This window comes from Mchenga conophoros, linkage group LG6 (assembly GCF_057382185.1).
Source record: "Mchenga conophoros isolate Kocher_MC1m ecotype Shallow Benthic linkage group LG6, M_conophoros_male_GT1.1, whole genome shotgun sequence".
NCBI classification, from domain to species: domain Eukaryota; kingdom Metazoa; phylum Chordata; class Actinopteri; order Cichliformes; family Cichlidae; genus Mchenga; species Mchenga conophoros.
In genome coordinates, this window is record NC_140531.1 from 23,471,477 (window position 1) to 23,496,835 (window position 25,359).

The following is a 25,359-nucleotide window of genomic DNA, read 5'->3' on the forward strand; positions in this document are numbered from 1 at the left end:
ACACTTTGATCGTGCTGAATAATGAGGAAACAAAAGACAAGTGGCTATAAAAAGGCTTATCAAACAACTAGCTGATTTTTTTTTTTTAGCCTGTAAAAAAAATGGACATATGGTTTAAAAAAAAAAAAAAAAAAAAAAAAAAAAAGTGGAAAAAGATCAACAACAATTGTGATTCTTAAACTGGCAATGCAATAGTTTTTCGCGCATCTTAAATTTAAGCCAAAAGTATATCCTTTGATTACAGTCTCATTTCAAATCAATTGTGCTGGTGAGAAGAAATAACATTTTAAAAATGGTTTAAAGTCAGGTCCATAATAATAAGTGATGTGCATGTAACAAATTATTAAAAATATATGTCATTTAAAGATTAATAAGAAAAAGGTCAGCCATCTTCAGCAGTGAATAAAGTCCAGTGACTTTAAGAAAAATACATTCTGTTCTGTTAACTTTTACAGTTTGAGCTGCTACAACATGTCTTTTATTTTTACTCATTAATGCATAAACGCGCTGCTACCAGCAGCTTTTAAAGTGGAATGTGGAGTCACATAAATCCACAGAAGTAAGTAGAAAGTTCTGCAGGTGACCTAATAATACCAAAGCACTAATTTATAAGCACAAAGATGGCGGTTTACTTCATTCTACCGACAACAGCACAAATAATAGCAGGTCAACAACGAGCAGCCTTTTTGAAGAGTCGAGTAATCCACCAAATATTAAAGCCTAAGCGCAGGTTTTACGGGTGTTCGAGAGGCAGCTGAAGGGGAACTGATGTGTTTTGATATAAGGGTGAACTCATCTGTTGAAAATTGATGGGGGCCGTTTAGTCTTGTTGAGACAGCTGTTCATGAGAGATAGTTGAAGTGCAGGATTTATCAGGGGAAAGGCTGCTTTATTAGAAAGACGTTTGCTGTATAAACCTGAGATTTGAATACTGAAATCTGGAAAATTTGGATTTCTGAACACTTGGATACAGGAGAACACAAAACATCTATGCCAGCGGTCCCCAACCTTTTTTGCGCCACGGACCGGTTTATGCCCGACAATATTTTCATGGACCGGACTTTAAGGTGTCGCGGATAAATACAACAAAATAAAACTAGTACCGGTACCGTAAAAAAGAAAATTTATTCATAACACACGTGAAAAGACCCAGGAAAACCGAGTAAACGATAAAAACGATAACAAAATAATGCTGAAAACCGATAAAAACCCTGAAAACTATACATTTCACACCTGAGCCTCAACTCTCGTGGCCCGGTACCAAACGACTCACGGACCGGTACCGGTCCGAGGCCCGGGGATTGGGGACCGCTGATCTATGCACAATTACGAGCATAAATATGCACATTTCTATTGTCTCTGCATGCCAATGTGATCTTGCAGAATTTGTTAATGTACAGAGGTGCACTCCTGCTACATGGTCGACTCTGGATCTACTGTAGACTCAGGATCTCTGACTGGAAGTGTGACTAAAACCCTGAAACACTGCAAACGCACCAGAGCTCACTGTAAAAATGACTTTGCTCCTTATCTTATCCTTGCGATTCTCCTCCTCCCTCCAGCACCCCACACCCAGCTCTGCTTCATTAAAATACCAGCATTACTTAGAACCCAGGATTTGTGGGTCTCTGCTCTAAAACAGAGACTCGGCAAAGAGTCAGAGGTCAGAGCTGAAGCTTTGGTACCCTGCTCACAGCTTTGAGCCATCCAGCCATGCCAAGTACACTCTGATAACATCCTACCCTCTAATCTCAAATAAATGAATACTCCTAACAGCAAGTATCACAGCCACATCTGTCTGTGATACCGTCAGTGTTAAATTCAGAAGAAATTTGCAGTAAACTGCATGCTTCAAACCTTAGTAAGACATGACTGCATGAGTCATTGAAATACTTCACTCCAGAAATGCCTAAAAATACATAAGAACAACCTCTAGATTTCAATTTGACCACAACTCTCGTTTATGACGTTTGAATTGTCACCAGATTAGGTGAATGTGGTCACTTTATTTCTTCACTTTGACAAAAAAAAAAAAAAGCGGGGTTGCTCGGTTGCACCCCAGAACATGTATAGTAACATATTTTAATATTAAAATATGAGGCCATCTGTCTAAAGCTCTGTCTGAAGCTTAAATGAAACTGGGTCGTTTAACAGGACAATGATCCCGAGCACGTCAGCAAATCTACAAAAGAATGGCTGAAAGAGAAAATAATGAAAGTGTTGCAATGACTCGCAGTACAGACCTCAACCTGATTGAAATGCTGCGGTGGGAACTGGGAGAGGTGTGCAAAAATGACTGCTTCAGTTTATCGAGGTTTGCAGGCAATAAGTAAAGATGACCAGACCAAAATTCCTCCATAATAAATGTGAGAGACTGATAAAGTTGCTCAGAATACAAGTTACAGTCGCTGTAGGTGGTTCAACAAGCTACTGAATCATGTGCTTAGTTTTTCACAGGACTGAATGACTGTACTGTATCAAGAGAATGTTTTTAAGTACTCCAAATTATTTGTTTTTGTGACCCAATAATAAACAGACTGAGGGTGCGTGTGTACGTACCTGACAGGTCTGTCATACACTGGCTGTGGTCACTGTTCAGAGTTATGTGGACTCAGATCTGAGGGGGGGAAAAAAAGAACAAAATGATCAGAAGAAGAATGAAAAGAATTACGAGAAGTTGTTGGATTGCCCACAGAGACCGCATTCATCCATGTGAAACCCACTGACAGCTGGTTTCTATGGAGACAACACAACACTGTGATAAAGCAAGGATGCTGGCCACAGAAATCAAAATGATTAAACGGAGACTATGAATCAAACATGGAGGAATCAAAGAAGAAATCAGTCGATAGGGATCTCAGACGTCTTCCATACTGTGTCCCTCACACACACGGACCTGAGTACGTCTGATTCTGCATGTATAATACAGTAATAAGGGAGACGGAAGAGGTTTCTGAGACAGCAGAAACTAAAGTGGATATCCAAAGCATTTCTGAATAATTAAACAAAACACACATAATGATAGAGCTGCGGTCAGGGGTATAGAAGTTATGTTAGCAATGCTAATCTACTGTTGCTGTAAACACTAAGATAATCCAACAATGCTTCCTTCCTAGCATAAAGCTAAGGTGGTATCTTAAAGGTGGGAGGAACCTGGAAATGATCGTTTTCTTATCAGGTTTGAAGTCAATCCAAACACTGAAGCAGTCCACCTGAGTCACTCCAAGGAAAATCTGTCAGTACATTTTTGATGAAGACTAGCACAATTATATATTTCAGCGGCCTACCCAATTTTGACCTACCATAACGGTAGGTCAAAATAGGGAACTTTTGAGGTCGTCTTATCACTAAAAGTTATTTAGACAATAATTCTGATACAGGAATCACAGCTCTAAGGCAAGCCTGAAAACGTAGGTTAAAGGTGAGACATGTGCTATCCAGTAAAAAGAATCTCTATATAATATTATTCCTACATTATTTCAGTTCAACAGCTGCATCACATGCAAGACTTTTAAAAAAATAAAAAACAGAAACAGGCCTTTATTTTCAGTCACTACTACAAGAAAAACAGAAAAGCACTTAAAAAAAAAAAATAGCTGTTGCATACCTGAGAGCTAAGGATGGTGGAAAACTCCAGGATGGAGCAGGTCCATACTGGTAGTCAATGGTTCTTTCTTCATCCAATCATGGCTTTACTGAAGCAGCAGCAGCAGCAGCAGCAGCGTCCTGAGGGAGAGAAACATGAAATAGGATTAATGAGAGAGACTGAGGGACGGGTGAGCAGAAAGAGCGAGAGGTCTGAAGGGCACAAGAGGGACAAATAATAAAGACATCAATTATTCACAACCTCAATCAAACAGGAATACACAAGATGGGTGTGTATGTTTGGATATATATATGTGCATGTGTGTGAGAGAACATAAGGTTCATTTTGTAGAGAGCTCATATTTCTTTCTTTGGTGCAGTCGGGCCAAACCTTTGCTGACTGGAACCATCATAAACTTAATGCCGCCGGAGGCTTGTAAACTCTCCTCTGCTTTCCAACACACACGCGCACGCACACACAGCAGACTTTTGGACAGTTCTTATTAACACACAACTATGAGAAGCAGAGAGAAAGATAATGAGTATAGTTAGAATGGACCATAAAAAAATCCCACTTACATCTGGCTGAAGGGCTGGGAAGACCCTTGGACTGATTTTAGGGTAGGGCTGTTCGATATAACGATATATATCGGATGACGATATAAAAACGTCTATAGTTTCATTTTAGGCTATCATTTGTTTCGTGGTGTCGCAAAATAAAGTGTTTACGGCAATATTTTTTCATCGTTTTGATGGTCACTGTAATGGCTATATTAATTTCTTAAAGTTCTCTCTTTCTCTTATATTTAATATAACCACACTACAGACGGACAAGCGCCTGTTTTTATGCGTTGTTGTTAGCAACAACGACGGTAACAGCATCGCGTGTTCGCCTGTTTATTTTCCACATAAACCTTTCACAATAAAGCTCAAGATCCTGTTGAGACTTCAAAATAAACTGAATCATGTGAAAGAGTATGCAGGGTATTTATGGATGAAAAGCAAAAAAGAGCTGTCAGGTGCTAAAAAATAAACCTTAGACTCAAACGTTAGAACAGGCTTTTCCCCGCAGCACGCCGTGTAATAAATACTCAAAGAAAACTGCAGCCGTTACAACTTATGTCTAAAAATGTATCGTTTCATGCATCAGTTAAAACACTCGTCTCCAGGTACACGACGCACAGCTGGAAACACTTCACGCAAGTCGAGCAGCCTGAGATTCACAGAATTTACAGAAAATGTAAAATTTGTGATTTATATCGTTATCGGACGATAGATGTCTTATATCGGGATATGAGATTTTGGTCATATCGCACAGCCCTATTTTAGGGTGTAAAAATTGTAATAACTTCAGAAACTGTTTACCTCATAGCACGGTTATGTTTAAAAATCATCAAAGTGGCTTACGGCAAAAGATAACTTGGAAATCAGCCCACCTAAAAGATGTTATTGCATCATTGGATAAACAAAAAAAATCAATTTTTTAATGGTTGCTAATTTCAGAACAAGAATAAGGGATTCAGGACCAAAATGAGGGTCCCAGCCCTGTGATGGGTCATGAAAGTACTACAATTTGGCCACGATAAACCATATATAGTATTAATGTATTCAAAAAAAAGTCTTTTGTAAATTATCTTTAAATTTGAGTTAAAGATTTAAATCTTCAAAAAAAAAAAAAATACATAAGAGAACTAAAAATCACCTTCAACAAGTAAATCGCCAGAAGATCAAAACCTACTTGATGAAAACACAGATTAAATATTTCATTTTAGGCTTCTGTAACGTTATCATTAAAGATTTGAGTGGTACACCAAAGATTTTTGGATTTCCAAATTAGAGATTTGTCTCTAATAATGGTAACAAACTGCTGTTCTGTGGATTAATCTGTTGGGTTCGGCGTCGTTCTGCGTTTGCTGCCACGAGGCAGAAGCAGCTATTGGGAGAGCTAATGTAGCATTTCACACCTACAATGCCAGCAGCTTTACTTTGCAAGTTTCTTACTTGACTGCAAAACTGTAGGCGAGTGAGTTCACGCAACACTCGCAACACAAAGATGTTTTGGCTTCCTTCTTGTGCTCCTCATTCGTCTTACCGAACCACTCGGAGGGAGGCTGGTTCAGAAAAACCTGTTGGAAAGCTTTTATAAACACTCATGGCAACATAACCCTGTGTTGTGAGTGTGATTAATATCATGTCACGTCATTTGTCTCCTATTAGCAACACATGCAATGCGTGTCTGAGTGTGCAAAAGAACAAAAATCTAACTAGCCTAAAGCTTCACTTTGAGCTGAAATGTGACCAGTGAAAATAAATTAGATTAATGTTGCCAATAAATGCAATACAAATTCAGTGAATTCTTCTTCTTCTATGTATCAGATAAAGTTGCATTGTTGGTTCATGTTCAAAACGAGCCACGGCTAAATGCCAATTTCAGGACATGTGCTAAAGTGGAAATAAAGGAACCAAAGCAACAGAGCTGCAAAACATCCCATAAACAACAAAAGGTCTCCAAGCTCACATCATTTTTCTACAGGTTTACATAACTGAGCAGTGTTATGAAGTTCACATACATCCATGAATGTGATTGTCAATATTATTTAAAACTTGAAACATTGACACCAATCTGAGTATCAACTTACATAACAGTCAAACATCTGGTTTGTCTAAGTGTTACAGCAACTGTGATAAAACACTCACACATCTGAGGAGAAGCTGTATAATTTTCACCAGCTGCACATACTCTAATGCTTTTTTCATTTTAATGGTTTATGTTGGGACACGAATGGACTACACTATCTGCCATATCAGGTGTAAGGGTTTAAAAACTCCTGGGAACAGCAACACTTTAGGAATCACACCGTGAGCAGGCACAGATGCGTTTTGAAGGCAACTCAATTTTCATGCATAATCTGAAAATAGAAAAAGAAAAGTTCAGACAAAGAAAGAGGGTTGGTGTTTAAAAAAAAATTGAAATGTTGCATTCTGGGATTAAAATTACAAGGCATGCTTGGTTACTTGGATCCTGCTGCAACAAGTCTGCATACCAGAGAATATATGTGACTTTGTGGGTATTTGCACAAAAGGGTGTCCACACTGAAAACAAATGGATAGCTTGCTGCAGAGTCTGGCAGTTTGGATATTTGCCTTAAACCTAAGCAGCATTTGCAGTTCATCCTTACGCCTATGATTTGGGAGAAGGCTTGAGGAGAAAGGAGGCCATAGCAGTCTAATCTCAATTTTTCTTAGTTTGTTAATACACACAACCAGATCTATTATTATTATTATTATTAATAATAATAACAATAATAATGATGATAAAGTAATCTGCACCAACCACCACCTCACTGGAAATCAAGTCTGCACTTCCTCTAATGGCCTTTTGAGCCAGGCTTCACAATCGAGTCAATGCACACAGACTCTAATGTCAAAATGCCCAGCTCTTACAACAGCTGGAACCCTCCCATGTCCTCCTAATGTACTCTTGTTTTCACACATCACTATATATCAATAAAAATGTGGTTTGACAACTAATAGAAAGGGTAGGCAGAGACCACCCTCATTAACTTCTGATGCATGCCCAGTCCTTTTGTCCTAAAAGCAGGCCTGAAATATGACAGAAACTATTCAGTTCAGAAGAGATCATGAAATGCTTATTCCTAGAAGGCTTTAAAGGGGTAAATAGAGTACAAAAAAAATAACCCTTTTTAATATTATGGGGGAAATAAAAGAACTTCTGGTCCTATGAATGTCTATGGGGAAAACAGTCCTCAGCTTTGACCTCTGTAAGCCCTTTCCCAATGAGTTTATGGGCTCAGGCACTCATTACGGATCATAGAGAATAAAACACCAAATCCATTTTGTGAATTTGGATTATTCTAATATTTAAATAAAAGAAAAAAAAAAAAAAAGGATTACCCAGGGTATGTTCGTATAGGCATGCAGTTTCAAGAGTCAGATCCACCCCACGGTTGGGGTATCTGGTTTCAAACCCTGAAAATGCTCATTTCATTAAAAAGAAAGCAGTAGGCGACTTCATGATGGCTACATCCATCTTTTGTGCTCACTACGATCCAGACACAGGGCTCCACCTCTACCAACTGGAGTCACTTAACTCGACTGCGCTGAAAAAAACAAAAAACAAATACAGGGTGCTGTTTGGTGCAGACCATTTAAATTTGGTCTAAACACTTTGATGCATAAAACTGGAGGAGTTTGCCTTTAAAGTTTCAAGTTAGCACTTAAAAATCGGTCTTTTCATTTTAAGTCCAGCGAGCTAAAGTAGTAAAAGACAACAAAAAAACATCACTGTCCAAACACTAAATACAGACTGCACCGAAGATGCCATATCATTATGATGTTTTTAAAAAAAAAAAAAAAAAAAAAAAAAAAGAGGAGCTGGAGCTACAGTTCAGGAATGCACTAAAACGATAAGTCTGAATACCAACTACATCTGGATCTGGGCTGCATCGGAGCGTCAGCACCTTTGAAGCACTCCTTGCAGTCCTCTGTTGTGGATGGTGGTGGTGGGGGGGCTATACATAATTAGAGGGCCTATCTGCAGGCAGGGCAGCAGTGGTACTGATACATATAGGGACAGACGTTCAAGCTGAGACACAGACATTTAGACAAAACACTCACCGGGAGGGAGGGGAGGGGTTGGTAATAAGATCTAGGATGTGTCACAGTCTGGCACTGACCTTTAACTTCTGACCTACAGGCCAGCCCACTGAGTGTGTGCTGTTTTTTGTGTGTGTGCATGCACTTAGTGTCGTCTGTATGTCGGAGTGTCCAGATCCTAAAAGAATGAAGGAAGCAGCTGCAAACACTCCATCGCTCTCCGTGTCTCTGTTTCTTTTTACGTGCGTGCTGTTTCCAACCACCGACACTCTGGACTGAGATTGCTTTTAAATTCATACGCCAGATGGAAGCCTGCCAGCAGTTTGATGGGCTTCATCACTCCTTCCTGCACCTCCCTCTCAAAGTTTCTCACCATTCTAGTTCCCCTGCTAATCCCACTTGACTTTTACCTTTCCCCCCTCTATCCTATTTTCTTGTCCAATTCCCTCTCTTTTCCGGGCTTCCACCTCATTCATCCTCTACCTTTCAATCCCTCACTCTTCTCTTTGTCAAGAAGAGAAATGCTGTCTTTTCCTCAATAAAAGTGAAGGGGGTCTGTAAACTCACATAAAACCACCCATTTCTCGCTATAACGCTGATTTACAGCCCCCTCCCCTCTCTTCTCCCCCACGGCTCGTGAGAAATCCCATCTGTTACCGAAAAAGACTCACAAGAAAGCAAAACTGTCGCAGTCAGAGGCCAGGCCGCCGGAAACAAAACGGATGGGTTCAAGCCAGCAAGACAAGCCGAGCTATGCAGAAACAGAAAATGCAGCGGGGTGTTTTTCTGACTTTTTGGATTAGGACGTGAAACTGTAAGGCAGCTGCACAATAGCAGGCAAACTTCCCAGATCTTTCTTGGCTTTGTTTTCATTGGCTGCAGAAAAGCCCAGGCCTTCAACACGTAGCTGCAAACTACTTCCACGACAAGCTGACAACACTACTGCCCAAAAAACATGCTGTCAAAGGTGCAGAGCTCCTCACGGCCCAACCACCCGTGTCCCATTTAATGTTGCCTACTACATAGCCTACATCTAAACTACAATGATGCACTGTTGAGCTGTTCTACTTTTTCAAGAGGCTGAGGAGAAACAAAATGAGGAAGAAAATGTAATAATAATAACAACAACAATATGCAGATGATGACGACTTAGACGAAGAAGAGGAAAAAAAAGCAGGTGGAAGAGGAGAAGTAGTAGTCGAAGAAGAAAAAGGAGGAAACTGACAACTGCTAGATGAAGGAGTAAAGGGAGATGAAGTAGAAGAAAAGAGGGAGATCAGAAGAAGAAGATTAAGAAGGAGGGAGAGGAGATGAGGAAACGGGGGGGAAATGAGAGGAAAACAAGCTGTAGTAGCAGAAGACCTGAAGAGGAGGAGAAAAGAAAGAAGAAGTGGACGAGGATAGGTAGAAGATGAAGGAGGAGAAGGAAGAGTGGAAGTAATGCATGCAGATGAAGATAGAAGGAGAAAGAGAAGAAGCAGTAGATGAAGAAAAGGAAAGACGAGGACGATAACACGAAGAAGAGCTAACTTGGTTAGTTTTTGCTAGATGTATTTTACGCTTCTTCCTTAGAGATCATTATTTATGATTTATTGAAGATGCTCTTTGTAATCTCATTTGGAAAGCATCGTCATGATGTGTGTGTGTGTGTGTGTGTGTGTGTGTGTGTGTGTGTGTGTGTGTGTGTGTGCATAAAAACAATAAAGAAAACATTAACCATTTACAAAATCTGGTTCCACAGCTGCAATCGAAGCTAGACGTCACTGTGTGTGTGTGTGTGTGTGTGTGTGTGTGTGTGTGTGTGTGTATCCTTGAATTGTCAAAGCGGGAAATAACAGAGACAAAGTAACACTTTGAATGGTACTGCAGCCTAAACAAACAACCTTATGTACACACAAACACACACATACACATACAAACAAAGCTTGCAAACAGAGCTCCAAGTTGTGAGCATGCTCACACGGCCGTGCTTCGTCTAAGCAGCAGTGATGTATAGAGAGTGAAGGACGGACACAAATAGCTCGATGTTTAAGGCACAATTAAAGACTTACAGCATCTGTGTGTGTGTGTGTGTGTGTGTGTGTGTGTGTGTGTGTGTGTGTGTGTGTGTGTGTGTGTGTAGCTATATCATTTTCCGTCCGGTGTGGTTTCCATGGGCGGGACGGTGAGAGGGGGGGGAAAAAAAAAAATTTACCACAAAAGAAAGGGAAGGAGGGGGGAATTTTCAGGGTGTGCCAAAGAATCTAAGGCATGTGAGGGTGGGTGGGCCAGGGCCACTGTGAGGTGGGGGGCAAAAAAAAAAAAAAAAAAAAGACTAATTAGTCAACAGGAGGAGCAGACAAAACACAAAAGCTACATGCCTCAAGAATGAAGGTAAGTAATGAGCATTTGTGAGCACATGTGTGTACACATCCCCCTCACTGACCCAGAGCAAACTGAGCTCTTCAACACTGCCGGTGACAGTGAATGCCCTCTGTATGTATACTTGAAAGTAAATGGGTCAGCTGTGACAGAAAACACATATAGAGTTACTTATTTAACCATAACTCTCTCAACACGTCAGCCAGTCAAAGGCGCAGGACTCCAGAGATATACACACACACACACACACACACACACACACACACTGCTCCTGATGAAACGAGCCCAGATAAAGTCAGGAAGCAGCTGGGGGTGACAGGGGGTTAAAGAATTATATAACACACTTAGAAAATGAGCCCAGAAAACATTCTGCAGGGTTTGAAATCTTTTGATGTAGGAGTGAAAAAAACCGTTTCAGAAACAAAGCCAAGAGACCATTTCCTGGATTTGGGAAACTTGGGACCGAGTGTGCACCAACCCCTCCCCCATTACCAGACCCCTCTTTCCTGTGGGTGAGCACGGAGGTCGAGGGAGGGGGAGAAAGGGTGCACCACGAATACAGTGACACTGAGCGAAACGCAGTAACGCAGATGAGCCGGTCCTGCAGCCAGAAAGTCTTTGACGTAATGAGACCACAGCTCTTTCCTGGACCCAGCGCTGACGGCAACAAGTAGTGCCAGGAGTGTGACAACAACACGTTTATAGTGCAGCCTGTCATGTGCCTGCAGCTCGGGGTAATCGTTTTCCATTTCATGGTTACAGGATTATATTACAATATCACTTTTTTCCTCATTTTCAAATACCTTTTCTTGTTTTTTTATGTTAAGTACTCTGTATTATTAGTGATCATAACATCTGTTGAATGCCTAAAGTACTATTCACTCAAAGAGTCAGTGTTACGTTACTCAACCAAAGTCTGATATGATGACACCCCACTTTAAAAATGGGTTAAAGAGGAGACACTCTGGTGTGATTCTGAATCCAGCCCTCAAAGTGTTGGTATTGTTGGTTTCCACTGGCCATTGTCATCTCCTTCTCTTCTCAGCAAATTTTACAATCTATATAAGTAAACTTGAATAAGCTTGAATACTTAAATCCTGAAGAGTCGATGTGTGATTTAAACCTCGTTGTGAATTTTTCTGAGCTGTATATTTTAACAACAGAAGATTCTCCTCTGGGTGAAGGCCAAAACGTAACATTTGAGAGCAAGTGCCTACTGCTTTTTTTTATATGCCTGAAGACCTCAGACAGTGTCCTTGCAATAATAATGTGGTTAGAAAGTTTTTAAAATCCCAGCAGAGCATCCTCTTTGCTGTCCTCCTTGTTTAGGGCTGTTGTTAATAACCAGTATGGAACTGGCACTGGTAGCTAGGTATTGATAAGCAGCTAGATAAGCAACGCTGTTATGAATACAGTGGGGCAAAAAAGTATTTAGTCAGCCACCGATTGTGCAAGTTCCCCCACCTAAAATGATGACAGAGGTCAGTAATTTGCACCAGAGGTACACTTCAACTGTGAGACACAGAATGTGAAAAAAAAAATCCATGAATCCACATGGTAGGATTTGTAAAGAATTTATTCGTAAATCAGGGTGGAAAATAAGTATTTGGTCAATAACAAAAATACAACTCAATACTTTGTAACATAACCTTTGTTGGCAATAACAGAGGTCAAACGTTTACTATAGGTCTTTACCAGGTTTGCACACACAGTAGCTGGTATTTTGGCCCATTCCTCCATGCAGATCTTCTCGAGAGCAGTGATGTTTTGGGGCTGTCACCGAGCAACACGGACTTTCAACTCCCGCCACAGATTTTCTATGGGGTTGAGGTCTGGAGACTGGCTAGGCCACTCCAGGACTTTCAAATGCTTCTTACGGAGCCACTCCTTTGTTGCCCGGGCGGTGTGTTTTGGATCATTGTCATGTTGGAAGACCCAGCCTCGTTTCATCTTCAAAGTCCTCACTGATGGAAGGAGGTTTTGGCTCAAAATCTCACGATACATGGCCCCATTCGTTCTGTCCTTAACACGGATCAGTCGTCCTGTCCCCTTGGCAGAAAAACAGCCCCATAGCATGATGTTTCCACCCCCATGCTTCACAGTAGGTATGGTGTTCTTGGGATGCAACTCAGTATTCTTCTTCCTCCAAACACCACGAGTTGAGTTTATACCAAAAGGTTCTACTTTGGTTTCATCTGACCACATGACATTCTCCCAATCCTCTGCTGTATCATCCATGTGCTCTCTGGCAAACTTCAGACGGGCCTGGACATGCACTGGCTTCAGCAGCGGAACACGTCTGGCACTGCGGGATTTGATTCCCTGCCGTTGTAGTGTGTTACTGATGGTGACCTTTGTTACTTTGGTCCCAGCTCTCTGCAGGTCATTCACCAGGTCCCCCCGTGTGGTTCTGGGATCTTTGCTCACCGTTCTCATGATCATTTTGACCCCACGGGATGAGATCTTGCGTGGAGCCCCAGATCGAGGGAGATTATCAGTGGTCTTGTATGTCTTCCATTTTCTGATGATTGCTCCCACAGTTGATTTTTTCACACCAAGCTGCTTGCCTATTGTAGATTCACTCTTCCCAGTCTGGTGCAGGTCTACAATACTTTTCCTGGTGTCCTTCGAAAGCTCTTTGGTCTTGGCCATGGCGGAGTTTGGAGTCTGACTGTTTGAGGCTGTGGACAGGTGTCTTTTATACAGATGATGAGTTCAAACAGGTGCCATTCATACAGGTAACGAGTGGGGGACAGAAAAGCTTCTTACAGAAGACGTTACAGGTCTGTGAGAGCCAGAGATTTTCCTTGTTTGAGGTGACCAAATACTTATTTTCCACCCTGATTTACGAATAAATTCTTTACAAATCCTACCATGTGAATTCATGGATTTTTTTTCACATTCTGTCTCTCACAGTTGAAGTGTACCTCTGGTGCAAATTACTGACCTCTGTCATCATTTTAGGTGGGGGAACTTGCACAATCGGTGGCTGACTAAATACTTTTTTGCCCCACTGTAGTTATGCAAAATGGGCAGTCCTGCACATTCAAGAGTCGTCTCACTTTACTACACTTAATATAACTAGAGAAATGGTCTGCATCACTGAACTTTCTTTCTTTTTTAATGCTCCACTACCACGGTTTGTCAACTACCACTAAACAACAGAAATAGAAGAACATGCTAAGGTCCATCCAGTACTTTCATTACAGTCATTTGAGAGCAGTGTGGGGTGGGGGTCATCTTTGGTCATCAAATAGTTCACAATTAAAACTGAATACTCGTTTGACTCCCGTTGCTAGGCACCCAAACCAAAGAGTTCATCACTCAAAGTCACCACGGGAACAGCATCTATAGCTCAAATATCAAGACTGAATCTGAGGCTACAGCAGCAGGAAAAGGTGCTGCGAGTCACTTACTGGCACGATGAGCTGTGTCATGAATCCACAGGAGTTACTTTGCAAAAAAGGCAATCTGCTCTCAAATTTAACTGGTGGATTAACAGGTGCTGTTTGGTATTCACCAGCTGTCAACCGTATGAGCTCGATCACTAACGAGCCTATGGCCACTCATCTACCTGAACATCATGATGCAGTTCCCAATACCGCAGAGAACATCGCAGATAAACATTAAAAAGACAGAGTTCACCTCCCCATTGTATTAAACAATCACACTCTGTGCCTTTTACCACATTTCTTACACTTTACACATAGTGCAAATTCAACACTGTCTGACACACTCATTGAATTAACATCCGTTAGTTACAGCTGAGTAAATCTGTTGGCGTCATGTGTCAGCAAGCGTCTCAACATCCACCTGGCCAGGACACCCCATCTAATGTTTTGGTTAAGTTTTGTTTCAGCTACATACTTAAAATGAGGGAAAATGGAACCTCTCTATTTTCTGCACATTTCAACCAAAGTCTCATACATTAATTTGTTCAAACACTAACATCCACCAGATCATTGGAGACCTGCTTAAGCAGCGATCACACCCTGCTATGGACATAGACAGCTGTAGCTATCATGGACCATTAAGTCCACTAGAACAGGAATGACTAAAGTCCACTTTAACTAAAGGGTGCACAGTTGGTGCACTGTATGTCTCCATAGATAAGGCTGTTTTGATCCAAAAAGCTGTCCAGCATGCAGATGTCCTCCCATGTATATAACTATAACATGCCTCTTAGGGGTAGTGTTAGGTTCTACTTTAGCCATGTGCTAAACAAAAGCCTGAAGATTACACCTTTCCAATCAAGTCCTGTTAATCCATTTTGGCTTTACAAGTCATCTGCTATAATATTTCCATTTGGGTGTGCCAAATGGAAGGAAATGCCATTAAAAAGGAGCAGATGCGAAGCCAACTCTAGCCCAAACCAGGTCACTGGTCACCTGGTGGAAACTAACCCAGAGAGGTTAACCCAGTAAAAATCACAGGTTACCAAATATAAAATATAATAATGTATATATATATATATATATATATATATATATAATATAAAAGTTCCAGGTAAAAATGGGACGCTGAACTCTTAAAATTCTGACTTGCTCATTCACTCTTTCATCTCACTAAATACCGAAAATATCTCTTTGCAGACCAAAAGGAGAATAAATAAAGTGTTCTCCATATTTTTATTTCTGACTCAGGTTATATTTATACTATCAAACCTCATGCTCCTGTCATTTCTTTTATCAATATGAGTCAGCAAAAAGCAAGCACTTCGATCATTAGAGCTTCTTACTACTTCTCACTTGACTGCAAACATTACAGCTGCTTCATATTCTTTTGTTTGGTAGAAAGAGAGGATATTGGCTATTGGAAAGCCACACCTTTCCCCTCTGAAGAAACACATAGAGGGGCGGACAGACATGGCTGTGCACAAAAGGCCTGTCAGATCCAAGGCCAGGGCAGAAGCAGTGGAGAGACTGCGTATCCTATATATAGCCGAAATGTGACAGGACATCCGAGAGGACAGGGAAGTCTAGACACAAATGGCACAGCACTTAATCAAACTGTGTGTGTGTGTCTTCAGCACAGTCTTGTTATCTCACCTTTCATTAGACAGCCTGTGTCAAGCTGTTGCATGATAATGCCACAAGATTGTATTAATATCACAGCCTTGTGTGATCAAAATGGCTGGAGGCTCGGCCTTTATTTGCCAAATTAAAGGGGGGGGAAAGGAAGGAAGGGAGACAGAAAGACTCAGAAAATGAGAGAGAAAGCAACGGGGTACTAGCGTCAAAGATGTGAGGACAGTTGGTGGATCAGAGCGAGTGACTCATCAGAAAAGGAATGTCCCATCACTGCCAACGAAACTACAGACACCGTTGCAATGATTGCTCCGTCGCCAATACTTTAAATCACCCCATCTCTGGCTCTTGTCACCTCTTCCTCCTACACAAAGCCTGTCTCTTTCTCCCTCTGTCTCTGTACTGCTTATCGTTGTTGTTTCCCAGCTTAAGCAGGCCATTCTTCTCCTGCTAGATATTGCTTTTGGATGGGGATGACAAAGCTAGCTAAACCACAACTAGTGGACCAGCTCTGCACCACCCCTGTTAGGAGCAAACAGAGGTCAAGGCCGCCAATTCGTTTATTCTAACGAGTGAGTGCAAAGCCAATAAGCAAATTCCAGCACTGTGTGGTTAATCAAAGCGACACTAGTCAATTAATTTAAATTTTAATCCCCAATACAAAGTTGTTTTAAATGCAACTGCGGTTTTATGAATCACAGTAAAGATATGGAGATGAGGCTGGCACCGCATCACATCCTTACCACAGATGTTCGGTTATTTATACTCCCACCACAGGATATGATGTAGGCATAAAAAACAAAAAGAACACCACCACAATGACTGCACACATGATTCAACTTTTAGATCACCTGTCATCCTGTGCATTCACCACACAGGAATTTACAGGCTCTGCCCTTCCACATCAAGATGGAAGAAATGGTTCGTGGCAGTTTTACCATTTCTTCTGTGGGATTTTAAACCAGCCGAAAAACCCCTACAGATAAAAAATAAACAAAAAACAAAATCAGTGTTGCCTTCTGCTGCTGATCTTGGCACACAGCTGATGTAGAAAAGACCTAATATTTGGCTAAAACTAGTTTTCTCATACACTTTCAGGGATCAAGTGACCTGCATTATCGAGTGGCATCAGAGAAATAGTTTTCAATTAAAGCATCAGTGGGAAGGTGATGAAGCAGGCCTCGACTATGATCTACGATAAGTCAATTTTTTCAAGAGGCATCCTGTGTCTATTTTACATTTACTATTATGTTATACATTCACTGTGCATATCAGTGTCACTACTGAACACTGAAAACAGCAGCGTCAAACATACACTGCCTGGTCCAAAAAAAAAAACAAAAAAAAAAAGTCACACTAATATTTTGTTGGACTGTGTTAGCTTTGATGACAGCACACATCCACTGTTCCATTATAAGCTTATGCAATGTTACAACACTTATTTCCATCTAGACTTGCACTTTTTCACCAACATCTTGCACTGATGATGAGAGTTAGACCGATACATTAAGTCTTCTTCAGCAAATCCCGGTTCTTCAATGAGATTAAGGTCTGGACTCATTGGTGGCCAATCCATGTGTGAAAATGCTCTCTGAACCACTCTTTGACAGTTAGAGCCCAACGAATCCTGGCGCTGTCAAATATAATTAAAATATCCCTGTGCCACAAATGGATGGAAAAAGCTGGGCTCTCAGTATATTCAGGTAGTCAGCTGACCTTGTTTTCTGAACACAGACCACCTAAAAATTACAATGAAAATTGCAACCACAGGCTTGCATGGTAGGTACTAGGGATGGTCGATGCACCACCACTCTGGAACAGGGCAAATCTGGACTCATAAGACCACGTGATCCTTTTTTCATTCCTCCACAGTCCAATCTTTATGCTCCTTGGCAAACTGAAACCTGTTTTCCAAGTTAGCCTCATTGCTAAGTGTTTTCTTCTGGCTACAGAGCTGTTTGTTCTATCGTTAAATTTTTACAATTTGATTTCACCAAACATATAAATGATCTCCAATCATTTTCAAGATTTGTGCCAATTTGCAAGGGAAACAGTAAGGGCTTAACATATTTTTGCACAAATGTTGTTCTTTATATGTGAATGTTTGGTTCTTTATCGTATCTCCTGGCTAAATGCTTAAAGCACTAATTTCAGCTCTGCTTGCTATTATTAGTGCACTGCAAATATTTTGCTTGGCAAGCCCTTCAGGTTTTTCCCCCACCCCTAAAAATTCTTTCTGAAATCCAATTACCTGCTAACAGAGGAACACCTGTCCATTTACCCAAGTGGTCCTTGAGACATGGAGTCCAGACTCTCACTTCTATCACTTCTTAATCCTTGTTTAGAGACAGCCCAAATCCTTGAACTTTTTTTAAGTAGGCCAATTTACAGTAGCACCTGGGGCTCTGGCCTTTATAGCCACTTTCATATCATATGACTGTGTGTGTGCACGTGTGTTTGTTTAAAAGCCAAAAGGAGGCGAGAGGAGGGAGAAGGGAACGCCAGACCAAAAGCCAGAAGAAGAAAAAACCCTTATGCAGCTGAACTGAAACTGATGGGTGTATACAGGGGAAAGTGCAGCCATGTGGAAAAGACAACATCAGAAACAGAAACATATAAACAGGAGAGTCGCAGAAAAAGCCCCCCCCCCTTTCAAAAGTAGAAATCCTGTCCATCCTCGCCTCATCCTCAGGTAATTTGGAGGCAGAATAACGTGCATACTGATGACCCGATCCCAGAGCGCTCTGACAGCAAGGAGACAGTCCATCGGCGAGGCTGCCAGGAGCCGACACGCTACACAAACAGAAAAACACACAAAAAAAAAAGAAAAGAAAACAAAGCGGAAAAAAGTGGAGGGGGGAAAAGGCGGCGATGAGGAGCAAGCATGCGGGCGAAAAGCTGTCAAAAAACAGGCGAGACAGACGGACAGATGGAAAGATGAGAAAAAAAAGGGGCCCTATCATCTGGCTTCACACCCCGCAGGATGAACAGGGCCTCTGTGCTCCTTCCCTGTTCAAACACACCTCACGGCTGTCTGCTCCCTGCAACAACAATGCGCGCACACACACACGCATGCACGCACACACACACTGCAGCCTGCCTAACAGTGGGCACAATAACCCTATTGAGAGGCATCGATAGGGGGCTGAAAGTGAAGAGAATGAGATGCTGAAAAAAGATTGACAACTCACACATACAGTCTCCCGGACCCAGCAGCACACATAAATCCACACAAACAAATCGTAGCGTGGTTATCCTGCCAGCATGACAGCCTGGGATGAATCTACTCTCTGCTGTCCTTAATTCATCATTCATCTGTCCAATCTGGTCACACACACCACACACACACACGACTAAAAATCACACACACAAACAGTTGTTTGGTCAGGGGCGGACCAGAAGTATTGTTACACAAGGGAAGAAGGGTGGTGGTAGCGGATCTCCGAACTCTTTATCTGATTGCTCACACACACCCACGCAGAAACGCTCAGTCACACAAGCATGTACACACACGCACACTTTCACCACGCTTTCTCGTCAGCTGCTGTGCATGACCCCGACCACACACAGACTAACGAGTTGGTGCTGCAAGGCAAGAAAGTCCCGGGATCGTTCACATGCAGGTTTATCGTCTTTCCAACAACTGCACCCATTCTGCTGAGGACTGTGGCTAGCGCGGCTATTGAAACATATTTTAGGCTGTGCTCAAAGCTTTGCAAGGTGACAGCCTGGATTAGGGTCAATCAACCAAATGTGACAAAAATGCCCACCTGAGCCCCTCCATCACACGATTCAAGTATTTTTAATGAAGGCATGCAAAACTTTATCTACATACTAGGTCCTCAAATTTTGCTCTTTTTAAAAATCTTTTTTTTTTTTTTTGCATTTTTAGCCCTTATAATCCCAAAAGTACAACAACTAGCCACATAAAGGGCTAAAAACAAACAGACCGTCTCTGATGTCCATGCATGTTCACTTTATGACGATTCTGAAAATCTTCTTCAGCACCTAAAGCCATTTGATCAGCTATTATATGGAATATCTGAACACTCTTTCACAGATACCAGTCATTAACAAAAAAAAAATGACTATCTCAGAAATCATTTTCACACAGCTTAAGGATGAGCCTGGTATTAAAATACAGGTTAAAATCGAGACCTTTGGGAGGTGGTTTAGCTCCCTGGGTTGAGTGGGATACCAATATGCCGCAAGGCCACCACAGATCATTTCCTGCATGCTTTTCACCTTACTCCATCTTCCCGTCCTTTCCTATCTGCCTCACAGAAAAGCAGAACTTCCACAGGCTAAAGCTTAATTTGACCCAAGTGCAACTTTGCCAGTGCAACAATGATATATGCTGCAGAACTGATGCTCGAATCAAAAAATACAAAATAAAAATAAATTTGCCTTCAGAATATAACGCTAAGATTTTACCTCACCCTTACACTGCAGTAAAACTGATTTGAAACCAACATTTCATGAAATTATTAAGGGTCAGAAATGCTGAAAAGGTTTTGACATTCATCTCATGTTCTTTGACTGTAAAACTGCTAAACTTCTAAAATCCTGATTCTTCAGGGGTCAGGTGCCATGTGTTGATTCATTTCATATAAAAACGAGACATTACCGACTTGCGCTTGCATTCTGTGCATGTGTCCAAATCGTGCAGCAGCACGCCTTCCTTTGAGGATGAGTTGGCATCTTGAAAGCGAGGAGCTCATACCAAATATTACCAGAGCTAAAACAAAGACGCACTCAGGAACAGTCTGCAGTGCTTGGCCCAAAACTCGACCCATAAATGTCCGAGTCACTTTTTCCACACTCAGCAACTCCTGATTGCTGTATAGAAATGCTACAAGAGGGAGGGAGGGAGGGCAAAGGAGCGAGAGAGAGAAAATGACGAGGGAAAAGAAGGATGAAGCGACGACAGAGGCTGGCAACACAGAGAGGAGCAGAATATAAACCAACTTAACCCAAACCCAAAAGCCCTGAGCAATTAGCAATGACATCATGTACACGCACGCACGCACACACACACACACACACACACTGCAGAGAAGGGCTAGGTTTGAATGAAAAGCAAGACAGCAGGGTATAGAGGCTGCAAGGATAGCGAGGGAGGCGAGGCAGAGGATGACAGTGCACCATTTCTACTATGGTGGTACAGCCAGTGACACATTCAGTTTTGCAATTGCACAAATGAACTCACCAAACCGACACCGCCACAACCACAGCTTAAAATAGAGAGCACAAGCTGTTTACCAACAAAGTGCTTATAAAAAATAAAAAAAGGAAGCAAAGGCAGGAAAAGGGAGAACTGGGAAGATATTTAGATCAGACTCAAAGCATGCTTTACTCATGAGGCTTTTTAACATGACTGCACCTTTGAAACAGATACACCAGTAAGTAAGTACCAGTGCAAATGTGATGCAAAACAAATACAGCAGAGCCAGGAGAGAAAGGCTGGCAGTGAAACCTCAGTGGTGCACTCTAAAAGAAGAAATCGGGTCCTCTGACAATTGGTGTTATTGTCAACAACTTCAGCACTCCTTCTCCTCATAGGCTGCAATATATTACATGAACTGTGTCCCGAGCGTTTACAGTCTTACCACAAGAGTCAACAGTGACGCTCCCTCTAGGTGTTTATGCACAATCATTACATACCCCAAACTCTCACTCTCTCCCCTCTCTCTTTCTCCTCCCTACCTCTAAGAAAATTAAAACAGGAAAGCTATTCACGTCCTCCTCTAGATTCTTTATATCGCAAAAACATAAACATGCAATTAAGTGGCTCCATGTTTGCATAAAACAAACAGCCGTATCTTCTCAGGGAGCTCTGGCAGAAACAACCAGAGGAAGGCTGGAAATGATTAGCTAGCCACAACCAACCAGGACCAAGCACCACTGCAAGTCCCTGACTGGGCTCCCAGGGGTTTCTGATGGCCTACAGCCCCACACACTATTCAATGTAATATGCCTAAGTGAAGAGAATACCCCCTTTATGCCTGTTTGTTTCACAATGAGCCTTTTTATTACTTAAATTGTTGCTGTAAACAGAGCACGACATGGGAATGTTTCCAACCTCTGGATGGAAACCACAGGACAGAAAACTGGCGCAGGCTGAATTAATCTGTCAGCTAATTAGTTCCAAACAGAAAATTAATAATTGATTAAAGGTTTAAGCCACTGTTGGAGTGACAGACTGATACTTGTTGGATCAATCATCTTAAATTTAAATGATTTACTATACAACTGAAGATGTGAGGAAGGTCACATTGTTGCCTGATCCACGAATAACTGATAAAAACACCAATCTAGGCTTTACTCAAAATTTTCTGATTTTTTTATTTTTTATTTTGGTCACTTGCCGAAATGAATATTATATCTTACTGACTTAGCTTAATGCACCAAACTGGCTAGTTGCCTCATATGAAGGTATTTAGGGGTGTGAAGCATAAAAAAAGCCTTGTTTTTGTCTTGAGGTTGGCCAAGTTTGGATGATTGGACAGTTTCCCCCGTCTCTTACCTGAGCCTAGGCCCTCTGCATGAAGACGACACACGTTTAAGAGCCGTTAGGTGCCACAAAGGTTATTTTACACGTATGTTGTGTCCACCGTCGGACGGTTCTCCTGTTTTTCGGTCCCCTCGACACAGCGGCTGAGTTAAAAAGTCAAGCTGGAGTCAGCGGCAGCTGCCTTGCCCGCGACCGTGCTCCGTTTACGGCTGCGCATTGAACGTGTGACTCCCTGAACGCTGTGTGAGAGCTCGTCCACGGACACCGGGAAAATACGTGACAATAAAGTGAAAGAAGCATACCCTGGGTCCCGTAAATGCCCCCTCCCCTCATCTGCCGCCCCAGCCTATCCTCCTATACCACCACCACCTTCGCCAACCGTTTGTAACACAGCGGGCCCCTCAGATGCCAATCACTGCGTCGCCCGGGGAAGATTACGGGAAAAGTTAACTCCCGTTTTTCATTTGAACGAGACGTAAAACGACCGCAAGTCCCTGCGTTGAAGCGAAATTTATCGGCATACCACATCACTCACCTCTTCTCCTGCGGGTTCACGTACTCCTCGCAGAGCTCCTGTCTTTTTTCTCTCTCTCCACCCCTCCGTTCTCGGATTGTTTCCCTTTTCTCCTCCCTCCCAGATGCCGCTGGTCTCCGGCAGGGGGAACCGGGGGACGCTGCTCCGGAAGCAAACGCTCCTCTGTTTTTACTGCCTACGCAGAGAGCGGCTCAATATTAGCGCTTTAATCTGTGATGCCTGCTGGCAGCTTTAAATCAAGAGGTTTCAGTAGCAAAGATGAACTGTTGGTTAGGAAAGCATTGTCCAAAAAAAAAGTGACAATGAAAATGTCGACAGAAAGCATGATTATTCCTAACACACGAGATGGGAAGGAATAACTGCAGAGAATAGGTTAAAATGTATAATATAATAATAAGCAAGCATAATGTGGAAATTACTGTATAAGCAGTACTGTGCAAAAGTCTCGAGACATCTTAATTTCTTTCTGAAGATCTTCCAGAGTTTTCCTTTGGACATAGGTTGCTTTTTCACTATTTTTTCAGTTCAGATCTTGCACCTCAAATTTTTCAGAGTTTGTTTGTTTGTTTGTTAAGACACTTAACACATCTTTAGGTACACACAATTTGTTCTCATATCTTTAGTTGAAGTCATATAAAATGCCAATTGGGGCTTTATATAGCTTTATTTTTCAGCACGAGAAGCATCCCAAATACACCGCGAATGCAATAAAAGCACACTCGGATAGAAAAACACATCCAATGAAACTATCAGTCAAGGTTTGGCCTCCCCAGAGCAAAGACCTAAACACTATTAAAGTGTTGTGGGATCATGTTGACAGAGAACAGAACAAAAGGCAGACAACATCCAAAGACAAGCTTTGAATGTCCTTCAAGAAGCCTGGAGAACTAAGACTACCTAAAGAAATGACAAGAAAGCTGCCTGAAAGAGTTGAGGCTGTGCTGAAGAATAAAGGTGTCATACCAAATATTGACTATTGACAAGCTTATTTAAATTGTTCAAACTCTGTTTTTGCCATATATACTGAATTTTTATGTACGTTTGCACATGTTGGCATCAGAAGCTGGTTTTCCTTACATGCACAAACAACCAGCACTTCAACGGCATCTAAGTCTGGACCTTTGCTTTCGACTATACCATTTTATAACATCAGTTTCTTCTATGTGGAAATGATAATTGTTTGAATGAAGCTATCAGCAATTTCCCTTGGACATCTGCAAGCACTGTTAGATATGATCCGCGCTTAATAGTAGGTATTAGAGTCTTCTCTTTATAAAGCTCAAAAATGTCTACTGCTGCTGTGGCCTCCCTCTTTGATTTGTCTGTCTGTTTTCACTAGCAAACTACAGATTTGCTCTAATGCTCTGTGAACAGTGAAGACTTTCTCCTTGCAGGTCAAATTAGTGGCAAATCCATGTTATTGTAGATTCTTTTCATTTTTACTAGATACAAACACTTTTAAGCCTCAAGCAGTCTGCTCTTGGGCTGAATTTTATAGGTGTTTGAAATCCTCAGCTCTTGGAAATTTTTGTTTGTTTATATTTTAAATCCTTTCCCAGATTCACACACTAGCTTTATGGTTTTAAGGTATGATAAAGTTAGGGGTGTACTTACCTTTTCTATGTGACTAAACTGTTATTTCATTCTTTTCAACTGTGAAAATAGTACAAAATGTCTATGTGTCTTTGATCCCCTTATCCAAGCACTGGTGCAGAAAAAAAATCTAATATTTGCTTGTTCAAGTATGTTCAAAAGGTTAACTATTACTGCAAGTACAGTGTAAATAAACCTGTTTTTGTAGCCGTTTGTACTGATAATAAGCAAAACTGTGCAACAGTTGAGCCACAAACAAAAACTGACTGTGTGAAATGAACATACTTATACGTAGGCTATACCATTTTGGTTTTGGCAAATTTTAAGATACATTTCATAATATACACAAATGAATGCCATATAAGATCTGGCAACAGTGCATATTTAGTTAAGGCTGAAAAATATAATACATAAGCACATACACAAATTTAAAAAGAAAAATCAGTTCAATTCAATAAAAGTTAAGTGGGCATAATCCAGTTTAGGCTGGAGCCACGCTGGGTCTATTAAATGTGGAGTTTAATGTATGCTGGAGTTTATCTTTGAGTCAACACGTGTAGTGAAACATTTCTGTATTTAGAGGATTTATCAGGTTGCTTTTGACTTTTCCTCTGCTGCTATCCATTGGTCATGATAACATTTACAAATTAAACATTTCTATGAGTTGTAGTTTGCAGTGAGCGCTTTATGTTGCCCCCTTAATATGAATAATACAAATAAAGACAAAACTTTATTTTATTTATTTAATCATAAAATTAATATGGTGTCATTCAGCATAGACCAAATTTGGGGAATATTCTTTTAAAATTATGACACCTGGTGGTGAAATCTACTTACTACACTGTGTGACGTGGTACTTAGGCATTTTGAATTAGTCCAAACTAAATCACATAAATGGGTCTTTATTCTAAAGTTATTTTGTGACACACTGTGTCAAGTATTTATAACTGATCATTTGATTTCACAAAGAAAGTAACGCTTACATGGTTAACAATAAAATAAAGTAATGTTGGCGATTTTACTAAAAAAAAATCTAAACAAACAAACAAACAAACATCAAAGTGGAAAAACGGAAATATTATTTATTTACTTTAGCAAATATTTATGCTAAAAAAATCTACTGTCAG

The 25,359-nt window shown here is 41.2% G+C and overlaps 1 protein-coding gene across 4 annotated transcripts in view; it reads right to left on the reverse strand.

Moving 5' to 3' along the window:
* apbb2b (amyloid beta (A4) precursor protein-binding, family B, member 2b) overlaps positions 1–22,790 on the reverse strand; it is a 56,254-nt gene extending 33,464 nt beyond the window's left edge. For 2 of the 4 annotated variants that reach the window (XM_085276875.1, XM_085276874.1), the window contains exons 1-3: positions 22,640–22,789; positions 3,608–3,726; positions 2,560–2,617 (exon numbers count right to left, since the gene is read on the reverse strand). In XM_085276875.1, the coding sequence (XP_085133001.1) occupies positions 2,560–2,575 (16 nt within the window). In that variant the 5' untranslated portion in view covers positions 2,576–2,617; positions 3,608–3,726; positions 22,640–22,789. Of the gene's footprint in view, positions 1–2,559; positions 2,618–3,607; positions 3,727–22,116; positions 22,428–22,639 lie in introns of those variants that run through there. The other 2 variants (XM_085276872.1, XM_085276873.1) reach the window with 2 other exon arrangements.
* Between the last annotated feature and the right edge of the window lie 2,569 nt (positions 22,791–25,359).